The sequence below is a fragment of the Coptis chinensis genome, chromosome 3, assembly GCF_015680905.1.
Source record: "Coptis chinensis isolate HL-2020 chromosome 3, ASM1568090v1, whole genome shotgun sequence".
NCBI classification, from domain to species: domain Eukaryota; kingdom Viridiplantae; phylum Streptophyta; class Magnoliopsida; order Ranunculales; family Ranunculaceae; genus Coptis; species Coptis chinensis.
Window position 1 is genome coordinate 119,136,992 of NC_141458.1, and position 15,645 is coordinate 119,152,636.

General features: G+C 37.1%; 2 protein-coding genes and 1 long non-coding RNA gene across 3 annotated transcripts; all 3 read right to left on the bottom strand.

Annotated features, from left to right (window-relative positions):
- Positions 1 to 3,323: 3,323 nt before the first annotated feature.
- Positions 3,324 to 6,840, bottom strand: LOC147513660 (DNA polymerase alpha catalytic subunit-like). Its single transcript, XM_086599550.1, has 6 exons — positions 6,813 to 6,840; positions 5,836 to 5,999; positions 5,588 to 5,702; positions 4,816 to 4,871; positions 3,506 to 4,066; positions 3,324 to 3,402 (listed from the first exon to the last, which is right to left on the bottom strand). Exons 2-4 carry the CDS (start codon positions 5,985 to 5,987, stop codon positions 4,827 to 4,829), a joined length of 312 nt encoding a protein of 103 aa, XP_086455676.1. The 5' UTR covers positions 5,988 to 5,999; positions 6,813 to 6,840; the 3' UTR covers positions 3,324 to 3,402; positions 3,506 to 4,066; positions 4,816 to 4,826.
- A 2-nt stretch (positions 6,841 to 6,842) lies between these two features.
- LOC147513661 (uncharacterized) lies at positions 6,843 to 8,955 on the bottom strand. Its single transcript, XR_015215572.1, has 5 exons — positions 8,539 to 8,955; positions 8,415 to 8,460; positions 7,262 to 7,326; positions 7,032 to 7,174; positions 6,843 to 6,911 (listed from the first exon to the last, which is right to left on the bottom strand). It is a non-coding gene; the product is annotated as an uncharacterized LOC147513661 (long non-coding RNA).
- A 4,223-nt stretch (positions 8,956 to 13,178) lies between these two features.
- Positions 13,179 to 14,732, bottom strand: LOC147513662 (uncharacterized). The gene is made up of 2 exons (XM_086598938.1): positions 14,298 to 14,732; positions 13,179 to 13,493 (listed from the first exon to the last, which is right to left on the bottom strand). The coding sequence occupies exons 1-2, from the start codon at positions 14,730 to 14,732 to the stop codon at positions 13,179 to 13,181; spliced, it is 750 nt and encodes a 249-aa protein (XP_086455064.1).
- Between the last annotated feature and the right edge of the window lie 913 nt (positions 14,733 to 15,645).

The following is a 15,645-nucleotide window of genomic DNA, read 5'->3' on the forward strand; positions in this document are numbered from 1 at the left end:
TGAGTACCGATATGATAGAAGTTTTTGCTTTGCTGTTTTTTCAACTTCAGGAGAACTACATGTTGATGAAAACACCAAAAAAACACCAAACCAAACACCAAATCGACCAATATTTGGTTCTAGGTTTGGTGCTGTATTAAATCATTCACGCGGTTTTGCCAAAACAGTATGGTTTTTCCAACACCGCGTGGGCTTGGGCTGCTAAATGGGCTTCTATGGCGCAGTTTTGGCAAAACCGCGTGGGCTTGGGCTTCAATGGTTTTTGCCAAAACGCGTCGTTTTTTAAAAATAAGAACCGTGGTGCATAGAACTTGAAAAATTATGAGTTGTGCATAGAAGTTAAAAAAACAATTGTTTGAAGAAATTAAAATTGTAATTCAAAAATCAAAAAATTAAAGAAATTAAAACCTATGATTATGATTATGCGGTCCAAAATCTATGATTATGATATAATCATATAATATCCAAAATAATCCAAAACCTATCATATTACATCAAATTTATTTAGCTCTCTTCTTCGCCCCTTACCACTCGATCCTCTCCTCTCTTTTGACGCTCAAGTCGCTCTTCTAAGTTCCTAATCTGATAATTATGATTTTCTCTGTCTGCACGGAGGTTAACTACTTCAGCCTGAAGTTCCTCATATCCCTGATGTTGTTGCGTGTACACTTGTTGCATATCCTCATACGCTTTTCGAGTCTCGTCATACGCACGCTGGGATTGCTGATATGTCTGAGAATATGCCTCCTCTCTTTCTTGGCTATAATGATACAGGGCAGTCCTCATCCCATCAAACATAAGAACCTAGTTCTCATATCTTTCTAGAACCTCAGCCTAAAAATCCAAGAAAATACAGTGTGAGTACATATTATATATATAATGAAGAAGATAAATAAAACAATTAAACTCATCATGGTATACTGATCAATATGTGGCTCTAACTCAAAGAAACGAGCATGAGGCACCTCAGGAATGGAAATATAAGTAAGCTCCCCATCGGTCCACACCGGCAAACATCCGAGGATTCTTGGCGGAACCACGTGAGTCGGCCGATATGCATTCAGAGGTTGTGGGTTGTAAACAGGCTGTGGCGGATGAGGAATAGCGTAGCTCACGTCTCATCCCTTCCAGGCCCACAAACTCGAAGTTGCTAGCCCGACCAACAAGAGGCAACAACGGACCCATGGAGACACGGTTCCACCATCTATAATACTGATCAGCAGTTTGTTCAACAACAAAAGAAGACGCATCTAGCCAAGGACCACCACTGGCATGAACTTTATGAACTTGAATTCTACCCCACGACTTTGCATCACTAACATCTGGCATGGGAGCACATGGAACTCTATAACGTCCAGTCATCTGCCTCCAACATCTGTCACCACAGTACCAAACCTGACAGTCACGTGCGGCAAAAACAACTTTGTGATGTGACAACACACAAGCATGTTGTACAACTGGATCGTCAAAGGCAGTAGACAAACGCCAAGGTCTCCACTCAATAGATGACAATGATCTAATATCAATCTGAGCACGAGCCATACAGATATTATTCCTAATCGCCTCTTCTTCACGAGTCAAGTGAGGCCCTGACCAACTAGCAAATCTAGGGCGAGTATTAGCAATCATGTCTATGTTAAGACAAAGACATCGAAAGTACTCATAAAACCAAATCTCTAAAGTCCCGTGAATCCTGCAATCTGAGGACTTCTACTTCCGAATGTCTGTGAAGCTATATCTAACACCGATATCAATGTGGCATATACTGAGCTACCCAGGAACTACACCATAACAGGCTATTTGCAACGGCAAAAAACCGTTGCTAATAATTTTCGCAACGCTTTTTAAGTGTTGCAAATATGGCGTGGGTAAAGTGTTGGAAATATTTACAACGGTTAATAATCGTTGCAAATAGAAATTTCCAACGGTTATTAACCGTTGCAAACAGAAATTTTTAACTCTTTTTTATAACTTTCATACACAAATTTAAAACATTTGCAATGGTTTTTTATTTCACAAACGCTTTTTAAGCGTTAGTAATTTGTTAAAAATATTACCAACGGTTCTTAACCGTTGCAAAGTTGTTAGTGAATTTAAAAATAAAAAATTTAAAAATCGTTTGTAACGGTTATAAACCGTTGCTGATGGGTTGCTGATAAAAAAAAAATCTCATATATTTTGAAGTGAGACCAGCTAAACCTACAATAAACATATATTACTATGTGCCCGTATTCATAGCCACGCTCACACACATATACAATATGGTGTATCACACTCTAACAAATAGAAAGTCATATCAAACTAAAGAAATTACTAAACTGATCAAGAATTTTCAGTAACCTTCAAGGAACAAAAGCTGATCCCACAGAGACCATTACTCTAGATAGATTCCCATATTATGTGAAGATATAATACAATTTCTTCATATACAAAAAGTGGTGTTAAATTACCAAAATCAGCAGGAGATTTCAGTCGCTCAGGAGTACATGCTTGAGATTGAGACCTTGAGTTCTCAGAATTCTTAGATCTGGTGCTTTCCTGACGAGGAACTATCGAGCTTTTGGACAGAGAAACACCAATCTGTTCTTTCTGTAGTTTATTCCTATCAGGATGCTCTTTGTCCAATTCAAACCTATTACAAGACAAGGAACAAACCGAGTAATGTTGGCATGAACTGAAAAGCTGATAATTTGCATATAAGCCGATATGTGAAGCAAATATAAAGGTTCCAGCTCTTACAACTGCCTACATTAAAATGGAAAGCATGTTTGTCAAATTAAGGGACGTTCCATGGTCATTAACAATAAGAAGTGCTTGCGGGACCATTTACAGAATAAAAAAGTGATGGTCGAATTACACTACTTATTTATCAACAAAAAGAGAAGGGAAAGGAAAACTACTTTCACCATTGTACCTGAGCTGAAATCTCTTTTCGTCCATATGTTTTTCTTTGTATCTTACAAAATATATTGAGTTTTACATTGAAGAGGTCAGGAAATTCAAAAGAGCTGATTTTTGTATGACTTTCCTACTATGGAGATAATGTTCATCAAGTACATGTTGGCAATCCATTAGTTACTATAACCTCGTAAATACAGTCTGAAGTTTTTTGGAGTATGGCGCCATTTTTATTTTTACTTTTATTTTTTCATTCTAGTTTTCGCTTTCCACACTTGTATAGCATTACTAATATGCTGAAGTGCCAGGATTGGTGAGATTTTAATGTCTAACAACTTATACATATATATAGTAAAGTTTCCAATGTTCAATGCAATATAGCAAAACAAGCAATTAATTAAACAAATTCAAGTACAACTTGCTTACCAATGCCACATACTCTTCTGCAAGGCCAGGCCCAGCTACAGCATGCAATCCAGGGCTGCTTTGTGCTTTGTCAAAATTCTGTTCATCACATCAAGTCACAAATACAATAGTTCATATACATCCACTGAAATATTAAGCATGCTCAGCATACACGAATTTGAATTTCACCATAGCTACTCACCTCATTAGTGGAGTTAACCACACAGCATCAACTTCAAGGTTCCAAGGATTTCCCCGCCACAAATATATCTTCGAATTAACATCATGGTCAAATATAGGCATCCCGCCTCGAGTAGTGGCTGTAGCCACACTCCTATACATATTCCTAATCCAAAAATCCTATATCTTCGATACCCAACTCTTTTTACACAGCCACAAATCTCAATTCTACTCCAAACTCCAAAAATTAACTAAAACAATCCACACCAAAACTTTATTACACTCACTTTTCAAATCAAAACCCCATATTACATAAATTTAAATCCAAAGACCTGAATCCAAAGACCTGAAGCGATAACCACTTGGCTATACTTTCGTTGAATTGCGCTGAATGCCAAAGACCTGAATCGAGAAAGAGTATGACAGTCTTATCGCCAACCCAAACTTGTAAAGTATAATTCAATCGGAGAAACTCCAACATTAAAGCAATACATTGAATATAGTATGGCGGAATATTGTTCAGAACCTCAAAATCACACCTTAAATTAATTCCATTTTGTCCTTCGCTTCAACACCAAGCGAACTGTTCATATTTGAAAGAAGTAAGAAAAAGTAGCTAAACTAATCAAAACCCTATACAACTATACATCTTAGTTGACAAATATGACAGTATGGCCTCCTTATTCAAACAATAAGGGTCACGCATAACTTCTCATAAGTCATATCAGCACTCCATACACATGTGACACCATTGCCTTAGCGAATACCTAATGAGAGAATATTACATTAATGATGTATACACCTAGGCCTTTTCTTTTCAGAAACAGTGTTAAATTCCTAAGAAAGAGTTTGGAAAAAATGATTTGGGAGAAAATGGCAAAATTTTGCCTTAGCCTACAGTTCAAACAAGACACTATAAAGCTCATTTACAAACATAATTTCGCATATGGTAATACAATGATCACATGGCAATCTACTAAACAAACGATGGTGGAGAATCTCAAACACTCTACTACATAAAACAGGCCATTAATGCCTATATCTCGGATCTATTATTCGTCATACCAAACAACGTGAAGCATTCATTCAATAAGCTCCTAGTGACGTTTACAATTAATGACTTCTTCTTACTCCTAAAAGTGAATCAATTGTTAAAACTTATAAACATGAATTCAGTGCATGTGCCTGTGACGAACATTACTGACGGTTAATTTCATTGTTTATATAGACAAGCCAAACAAGTATCCAAAACAAGTAGACAAGTTGTACTTTCTACTAAACATGGGAAGTTATCAAAACAGGAATTTGATAATAAGGTAGCAAGAAACTTACTTGCTCATCTGTTATTTTGCGTAGCGGTGATCTTCCCCCGATATTGAGCTAACAATCTAATTAGAAACAAAAAAAATTAACAAATATTGAGCTAACAATCTAATTAGATTACTCGAAAATCAGTATATGCAAATAAGAAAGTTAAAAAGTAAAGATTTGGAAAAACTTACCCCAAAACTCAAACGACAATATTCCATACTCCTCGAAGGTTTAGGGGAGAGTCTAATGCTCGAAGCACACCTGAGTACGGGAGAATTAAAAGGAGTTGGACACTTGGAAAACTGACGACGGGACTGGCTTGATGGACTAGGATTGAAAATTACACAAGGTGTATAGCTAAGCAGGCCTTGGGTATCAAGTTTCGGTGAAAACAACCTGATATTCTTGGAGGTTTCATATTCAAGGAGGTTCAAAAATATTAGATGAAAAATATATCACGGGTTAATTTCTGATTTATTCCTTTCTCCCACTATTTTTGGTTGTAGATGCATAAAAGGTGCATGTAACAGTCTATATGCATTCATTACCATTTCATACATTGATCACACTAGTTATTCTGTTCTATATCGAGGATAAAATAACAGTTACCATAATGAGTTGATTAGAAGGGACAGGTTTTAGACTGTTCACATTTAAACATTGAGTGATTGAGATAATATTAACAGTATGAAAATCCAAGGACTACCTGCTAGTATGCTACCATTTTGTTCATAGTAGTAGGTATAGGAACAAATGAAGAATATCGTAAATTCGTAATATATTAAAATATAACCTGAGCTCTGTGGAGAAGAATATCCAAGTCAAACCTAGATATGTTGTGCCCAACAAGGACATCACTGTCCAATTTGTGTAATTCAAGCATCAGGCGATTCAACAAGGCTTTTTCACTGCAAAATAGTTAACTAAAAAATTGTGAAATTGATTTGCAAGAGGATGATGGTAAATTTTTCCAGAAAAACTGTTAAGATGTTCTCTTAGAAAGATGAAATGGAACAATATCACATCAGAAACAAAGTTTACCTGCTTTCAACACCAAGTATATTCAAACCAGCCTTTAAATTTCTATCAGTAACCTCTTTCGTGAAACCCATTGGAAAGATGCCTCCTTCAAGCTTTCTTATAACAGTAAAATGGCTAAGTGCTCCAAGTCTATTCAACTCAGATGCCAACATAGGAGTGTCAATCTGGAAAGCAGAAAAAAGGACAGATCGACATTATTTCCATCATTGCTTGTTCCTCAGGAAAAATTTAACACTACTAACAAAAACCTTGGTTATAAAGCTCCATCAAACAAAAGATATTCTTCAAGTCCAAAAGTCATGTTAATTCCTAGGCTTAAGAACTTGCAAATTTTTTAGGCCTTAATTAAAAGTTCACATCAATTTTCATGTCCAAGTAGTGCTGTCTCATTAATACAACTCCATGAACAGCAATCTCATGAATGAAAAAAAAAAAAACTGCTATTAGCTTGAGCAGAACATGAATGCTGTGATATTACAGTTATTGGAACTAGACTCACATAGAAAATGCACCAATAACAAATAACAGAACTAATGATCTTTATTCAAAAAAATTAGATGATTGAACTCCTGGAGAAAACTTCTTGTAAGCTATAAACGACCATTTTTTATATACGCCAGTTTCCAGTTTTGAAAAACTACTCCCTAGTGGCGTCCTCCTGATATTGGTAAACCAAAGCCAGCAGATTGTATAATGGAAATCAGTTGGCGTCCTCCTGATATTGGGTTTGTTAAAGCCAAAACAGATAAAGTGCCTAAGTAAAAATATCATGACTTTTGGCATCCAAGAAGCTTGGCATTGACACCAGGCACAATCCTGTTCTCTGCCTTCCATCTAACATAATTAGTGCGAGAGAACTTGGTGAAACCCCATCCACGTACGTCCTCCTAACTTAATAAGGGTTTGGGAAGACAAGACAAGACATATCCTCTGTTCATATTCTTAGTCTAGACATAATTAAATTAACAAATTATTACCTGAGATGCATTTCCAAGCCCTAAAGATTGTCGCCTCATAACCTGAGTTACTGCTTTCACACGCTCTCTTCTCTCTTTGAGCAATATCCTTATAAGGAGCTGAAATATTAGATTCAGTTACCATAATGAGTTGATTAGAAAGGACAGGTTTTAGACTGTTCACATTTAAACATTGAGTGATTGAGATAATATTAAACAGTACGAAAATCCAAGGACTACCTGCTAGTATGCTACCATTTTGTTCATAGTAGTAGGTATAGGAACAAATGAAGAGTCCAGCCAACAGCCAATAGCTGACAGAAGTACATTGCATACAAGGGTATGGCATAGAGCAGTCTGCAGATCGCAGCACAAGCAGCTGACTATGCCACCAAAATCCACAAACAACAAACAAGGTCATAAAAAGTGCCAATAGCTAAGGAAAAGATAAACAAAAGATATTGACTCACCTACTTAATCATATACAGATGCAAACGAGCAACTAGTTACTTCATGTTCCATAGGACCAATGAAGCTGGATAACAACAGGGTATGATAGGAGAAACACTGTTGACCACGATTTCAAGAGAGAAAGAGAGTTGTACAGGTAGAAGAGAGTACACGCGGTTCAATAAAATATTATGTACATACAATTCAACTAAAAAAAACAATCAAAATTTTAAACCAAAACAAAGTTTAATTTTGTGATAAAAATCTCAGTTGGTAGTAAATAAATATCGTGAAAAAGGAAAGCCTACTACTTTGATTTGCACCAACCAAATCAAATATTTCCCATGCCCCTCCCTCAGTTTGTTCTCTTCGAAGAAAATTATGAGGGTAGAAAATGGATTATAGAAGCTTCATGCTATCTCATGAAAATTTACCACAACAAACTGAGTTATGCACCATGGATTTTCTCTCGTGCAAAAAAGAAAACATAATTTTGATAGAAATGTATGCGTTATATTTATCCCACCAAGGACAACACCAACAACAAAACCCCTCTTTTATTGCTAACTGCCCCAAGTGAGAAGGAAACACCAGCCAAGCCACGCATTCATTCAATCAAACACATAAAAAGCAAGACAAGCTATTTAGAGAACAACCAACAAACTACAGTGAATCATCACAAATAAATCTTAGTAGAACATTTATTGCAAGTTTGACTAAGAAAAACAAGTACAGATATTTATGCTACAAATCAGTATTTAGTATAGAAAAATATAAATGTAAAATCATGGTCACTCTGGAACTGATGAAACTAAAAGGAACATAATTTGCATACACATATCACTTGGTGCACAAAACAAAAACAGAAAGAAAACAAATAGAAAAATAACAAAAAAAGGAAGTTGCAAGCAAAATGAAGATACACAATGTAAACTTCTCAAGCTCCTTTACAGCACATTTATAAAATCCAATTGCAAGGGGGTCAGTTTTTTTTTCCATTTTGCACAGCAGCATTAACATTGCAATTCAATTCAAATATGTATGTGTATAGATATATATATTACGATAACTACATTACATTAAATTACTGTAAATCTCAGCGATAAGACCACATGCCTAATAAAACTATTAAAGATCAAATAAGATAATAATAAAACATTGATGAAGCCATACCAGTAATCCGAACCATGGTTTCCCTTCCAGAGAAATCAGTAACATGCTGCAGTTCAAACAAACACATTTCAACTCTCAATTATCTAGAAACGAACTGAACAGAATTAAATGACCTAATACTTACAATGAAGGTGTCATTAAACGATGCATAAATATGGGCCACGCCAAAAACATACTCCCCATCTCGTACAGCAGGTCCAAGGCTTGTCACATCTCAAACTTAATTGGCAAGAAGTCTACTAAGATTTACTCAGAGGAGTAGGAGTGTGATGACAAACATAGATCAAACACCAGAAATTTCGAAGTATAAACTCGAAATTCTTACAAGATGAGAATGAAGAAAATCGAAAAAGGAATCAGAAGATCTTGTGAAGCACGAAACGAGAAGAACACAACCTGATCTCTTAAAGTTTAAAATTTACAGTCATTCAAGTATACAGAGAATAGAATTAAAACAACAATGTCACTAAATACATAAACAAAAAAAAAATAGTCTTTTCCAAACAATCTATTCAACCAAGAATGATTTAACAAGTAGACATAGCGAATATGAGAAAAGGAAAGGAAAGGAAATTATAACGAACAAAAACATACGATTGTGAAGATAGCTTACAGAATTTCTTCATTGAAGTTTCTGGTTACTTGACAAAATCTCTTAACAAACGCTTGTTCAAACGATACAAAACAAAACCACAAATATTTCTTCAAAAATGCATAAATTTAAAAACAAAAAAAAACAAATGACTAGAAATTGGATTGGGATCAATTTGAAGAGCAAGAACGAGAGTGGGCTGCAGAAGTTTGGTTGCACACACACTGATCTCTTAAAGTTTGGGTTCGAATTGCAGAAGAAAGTTTAAGCCTACGGTTTGGAGTTGGTGGAGTGTGTGTGGGCAGAGAGAAAGAGAGGGAAGAGACTGGAGAGTGTAGCGGCGGTGAGAGAGAGGAGAGAGAAAGTAAAGTTTTGTTTTATATTTCTAATTTGTAACACTTCTCAAACACTTTTTAAGCGTTAGCAATTAATTCCTGAAATTCACCAAAATAAAGTAACACTTTACAACATTGCTAACGCTTATAGAGCTTTGACCAACGCTCTATAAGCGTTGCAAAGCAAAAAATGTGCGTGTTGCAAATATCCTATTATGGTGTAGTGTCATAATCTCTCATAGTATGCAAATCATATACATAAGCATAATATCCCAGTCGTACCGTAGAATGACCATTGGAAAACAAAACATGCCCAATAAAAAACATCAAAAAGCCTAACATCTTGAATCGGCAAAACATCAAAAACGGTCAAAGCTAACTCCGGCTTCGTGTATCGGGGATGCAAGAGGGTTCCATATATCTTGATCTTAATATGAGATAGCTTAATCCCGGAAGAATCATAAGCATCCGCGACCCAAACGAGGAAAACTTCAAAGCATACTATCCATATTCTCATAATTTGTATGAAAATGTATCGGTTGGCTATCTACGATCTCAACCCGTAAATCATAGTGAAGTCATGAACCCAACTCCTTTCGCTCGAAATGTATGAGTTCTACTCCACCATCTTTCTACTAAAGCTATGACCCGGCTGCTCAATCGTCTTCTCATAATCCGTCCATCAATCAAAATACCCAAAGGTGTATACAAAATATCTCTCAATATGTACAAACTCATAAAACTCCTAATAACCTTCCACCACTCTCTAACACCAAGTAAAGCCGATCTAACTTCGGTAAAACATCTTTGATATTATAAAAAAAAAAAATCATTATAAGATAAATAATTAATTGGTCAACTCAACTAATTAATATTCAAAATATTTAATCAAAACTAATTAATTACGGTATTAGCCATCGCTCGACCGTGTTTTGTATCACGTGTAGAAGACACAACTTCCATATCAAGTGCTTCTCCAGGTGCAAATTGCCAATCGAAGTCGTTTATCTGATACTCCAGTACATAGGGATGTCTATCAGTCGGCACGACATCCTCCGGTTCTTCTTCCCCACTGTCTTCTCCCCCACCATATTCTACTTCCTCAGGTTTTTCTCCCTCATCGCCAATGTCGTCTGTGTAGTGCCAATCATCACCGTTGAAAGGTTCAAAATGATCCATATCAAATTTTAAGAGTTTAGGTAGGTTTTTGTTTTTTTTTAACTAAGGAGAGGGTTTTATAATTGTGAGAAGAGGTGAAAGTGGCCGAAACCGTAGCGGCTTTGGAGTTTATATATAAGTAGCACGCGGTGTTGTTTCGAACACCGCTAGCGGTTTTAAAAAACCGCGTGGGCTTGAAACTTTGTCGGTTGGGCTTTAGTGGCGCGGTTTTGAAACAACCGCGCCGGGCTATATGGCACGGTTTTGGCAAAACCGCGTAGTTGCTTGGTGTGTTTTTTATGTTGCTCCTAAAGTTGCTTGGTGTTTTTTTGGTTTGGTGTTTTTTTTGTTGCTCTGCTAAAGATGCTCTAAGGGATTTTGTTTGGAAAGATTAAAAAAAAAAAAAAAAAAAACTTGAGTGGGCTTCTTTTGGGATTTTTGTTTGAGCAGGCTTAAGAATTGGGCGTTGAAGTCCAACAATGACCTGCCGTAAAACGCAATCAATTTTATAGCGCCTATTCATAGAAACGCAATTATTATAAAGTTTTAAGTTGAAAAACTTGATAGCACTAAACCAGAAAATGTTATCCCCAAAACATTTATAGCGTCTTTTTATATATATTATTGATTAAATGCTATCTATTTGCATTTTTGTAGTAGTGTATGGAAGGAAACAAAATGGTGTGCACTTGTGCACCTCTCACGCCCCAAATTTGCCCCAAACTGTAGCGTTTGTGTATTGCTCTAAATTATGACTAAACATTTTTTAATAAATATTTTTAATAAAATGTCACGCCCCGAGACCCAACACACATCCCGAGGACGTGGAATGAATCTCGAGGCGGTCGCTATCCCGATTCTACCAAAAATCATTTCACACGAAAAGCTATTTATATATATATAGTTTATAGCGAGAAAATACAATCTGAAACATGAATATCATATATACATGCATGGTTGATCTGAACTATCTATTTTCTATTTAAACAATTCAAATCATGCATGAAAATAAGCAGACCATATATTGGTATATATGTAGGTTCCTACCTTAGCAAGCTCCGTTCTCCTCAAGCCCACTTAACCGAATCAAGCCCACTTAACCAAATCCACTTGAGATCACTCCTATAACATCGGATGTATATCGTCGGTTAGTTAGAGTTTATCAAACTAACGAGGAAATTCTTATCTACGAAAGTCGAGAAGAATCTCGACGTTAATAATTTGGTTTCGGTTAAATTTTCATCTAACTACCGTTAACAGAGCTACAGGCCATTTCTGGCACTGATACTCTGACCGTCTCCACGGCCTTTATGTCAATACCACTCCTATCAATTCCACTAACGATTAAGATTTTTCCAACTCCAACTACAAACAAATTCCACTCTTCAATTCACCTTAAATCTAGAAATAATTACGGGGTGTTCCTTATCAATCGTTCATCAATCGACCTAATCCTAAACAAGTATATAACTAACATACACTTCTCTAAAATATAGTGAATATTTATAATTCTTACCGAGTCAGTAAGAACAGCTCCCTAGCTAGCTGCTCCACCAATATCGCTCAACTCAATCTTCTCCAAACAAACTACTGCCGACATTCAACAACCAATTTCAATTATTATTTTTTTTTTCAATACATCACAATCCCATCCAAATTTCAACACTCCAACCATAATAACTTCATCAATGAATGGGTGCGAATTTACTCTAATACATATAAACTTCGAATCATTTCTTTTAAAATTCCGAGACATATGAAACAAATTATAGAACTAGAGAATATAAAAGTCTCTTACCAAATCGATAAGAATTCTTCATTTAGCTTTCTTCTCGGCTGATTTAGTTAAGACATTACCTCTCCAAATAACTCTTTGTCCGAATTATACAACCACCCCATTCAAATATCTTGAGAACACATCAAATCCATTGAAATGAGTTTAAACTAGTTGTTTGAAACAAATTAAACTCACCCGGGCACAAGGTAATGCAATGAAAATTCCACTCAATTTGAATCTTCACGCTTGGTTTTAGTGTTACTAAGATTGGGTGTGAAGAATTGTTGGTTTGGATCGATTGAATTTGGGCGAATTGGGTTTCTCTCTCCTAGGTTTTAGTGGTTGGGCGAAATTGGAGAAGGAAAGAAATTGGTGCGATTTGATTTGGGCGATTTTTTACTGTTTTCGCGATTTCGTTCTATTTTGGTGCGATACGTTTTTTTTTTTTTTTTTTTTTTAAGTTGTTAAGACCCAAGCCCAATATGACCCAATTAGGCTTAAGGTCCTAATTAACTTCTAACCCCCACTAATTCGACTTAGCGTCTTAATTATTTTTCCGCCCATCCCGCTAAATTTAATCTCCTATATTCTATCTCACTGCAGGCTATAACGATGACCCACTCATGCGTGTAAAGGCGTTAACTTCGTGCCGACTTGAACAGAAAACCGCTTAACCGCATTTTGTCAAATTTTCGCATATGGGTCGCTTACCTAACGTGACTTATGAGTCGGAGTTAAGTTTCAGTAAGTTACGTACATTTGAAATATAAACCCGACGACCAATTTACATAAATGACCCTAGATTTGATATGAAATTTACAAAAATACCCTTAACGAGAATTTGAGTCTTTACATCCTACCCTCCTTAAAAGAAAATTTCGTCCTCGAAATTAAATCATACCTTAGTTCTCGAACAATTCTGGATATTGTTGCCTCATATCGGATTCTTTCTCCCATGTTGCTTCCTCCACGTTGTGATTTCTCCATAAGACCTTTACCAATGGAATGACCTTGGACCTCAATCTTTTCTCTCTCGCATCTAGGATCTGAACTGGCCCTTCCGGATGGGTAATGTCTTCTTCCAACTCCAAAGATTCCAAATCGACAACATGTAGTGGATCCGGCTCATACTTGCGTAGCATCGAAATATGGAACACGTTATGGACACGTGATAGCCTTTCTGGTAGCTCGAGCTTATAAGCTAGCTCAGAGATCTTCTGAATAATCAGGAATGGTCCCACATATCTAGGTGCAAGTTTCCCTTTCATCCCGAACCTCTGAATTCCCTTCTTCGGGAGATACTTTCGAAATACTCATCGCCTTCATAAAATTCCAAGGGATGTTTACTATCTGCATAGCTTTTCGGCGACTCACGGGTTGTGAGCAACCCGATTCCATTATCACTCTAATATTCTTCGGTGGTGTTACTAACCATCTCGACCCCAACATAATACTATCTCGGTTTTCAGTCCAGCGAGAGGTGTTACGCAAGGTCCCCATACAACGCTTCAAAGCGGTGCCATACCAATACTAGATTGGTAATCTGTTATTGTAAAGCAAACTCAGCCAATGCCAAATGAGTCTTCCAACTACCCCCAAAATCAAGCACGCAAGCCCGAAGCATATCTTCGATGATTTGGATGACTCTTTCCGATTGCCCATCGGTTTGCGAATGAAATGCGGTGCTAAATTTCAGTTTGGTCCCCAATTCCCTTTGAAGACTTCTCCAAAACGAACCGGTAAATTGAGTACCTCTATCTGAAATTATCGAGAGTGGTGCCCCATGCAACCTCAGTACATCTGACACGTAGATCCTACTTAACTTTTCAGCAGAGTAAGTAGTCTTAACAGGTATGAAATGGGTAGACTTCGTCAGTCTATCAACAATGACCCATATAGAATCCATTCCCTCACTGGTCCTCGGTAACCCGGATACAAAATCCATGGTTATATTCTCCCACTTCCATTCGGAATCTCCGGAGGTTTAAGAAGACCGGGTGGTCTATGGTGTTCACTTTCACCTGTTGGCATGTGGCACACTTCTTAACATATTCCGCAATGTGTCGCTTCATGCCCGACCACCAAAACTGACGACGCAGATCTCTATACATTTTGGTACCACCAGGATGAATGGTATACTTCGATCTATGTGCCTCATTCAAGATATTATTACGCAAAGAGTGATCAAAAGGTACCCAAATTCTTCCTCTGAATCTGATGCTTCCATCTCTGGATTTTTCCCAATCAACATCCTCAGCATTATTCACGTATCCTCGGTACCTAGGTCCATCCCTCGATGTATTCTGAGCATTCACAATCTCCTGAACCAAGGTGTTTTCTGCCGTCACTGTCATCTGTGCTAAATAACAACACTTCTGAGGATCTCCACTTCCATTTCCCGTGATTTCAAAACCATAAGAAGCAGCAGACTCCAGCAATTGCCACTCCTTCATCATCATCTGAGCACAAACATGTTCTCGCTTCCTACTTTCGATTAATCGGCAACTACATTTGCTTTACCGGATGGTATTGCAATGAGAATGTATAGTCCTCCATGTACTCGACCCATCTCCTCGCCTCATATTCAAATCTTTCTGCGAGAACAAGTTACTTGAGACTCTTGTAATCGAGAATATCTCAAACTTCTCACCATACACATAATGTCTCCATATCTTTAGAGCATGAATAATCGCCGCTAACTCCAAGTCATGAGTAGGATAATTCTTCTCATGGGCATTCAATTGTCTAGGCATCGCTATCACTTGGCCTTCTTGCATTAAGACACATCCTAACCCGTGTTAGAGGCATCGGTATAAATCACATAGCTCTTCTCGGATCCGGAATAGTCAAAATTGGCATTTGTTATCAATCCGTCTTTAGCTCTTGGAAAGCTTTTTGCATGCCTCCGTCCATTCAAACTTCACATCCTTCGTGTCAATCTAGTTAAGGACGGCTATGCTGGAGAATCCTTCTACAAAGCGGCGGTAATAACCACCAATCCCAAGAAACTTCGATTTCGTCGTGGACGTCGGTCTCGACCAATTATTCACGCCTCTATCTTTGAGCGATCAACTTTGATTCCATTCTCCGATCAACATGCCCTAAGAACCTCATTTCATTCAACGGAACTCACACTTGCTAAACTTGGCATAAAGGCGATGATCAACTAAGGTTTGGAGAACAATCCTCAAGTGTTCCTTATGTTCATTTCTAGTCTTGGAATAAATCAAGATGTCGTCTATGAATCACGATAACAAATTGATCTAAGTATTTCCACCTCACTTTCGGTGCATGAGATCCATAAATGCAGCTGGAGCATTGGTCAATCAAATGGTAACACCAAAACTCAAAATGCCCTAGCCGTGTTGG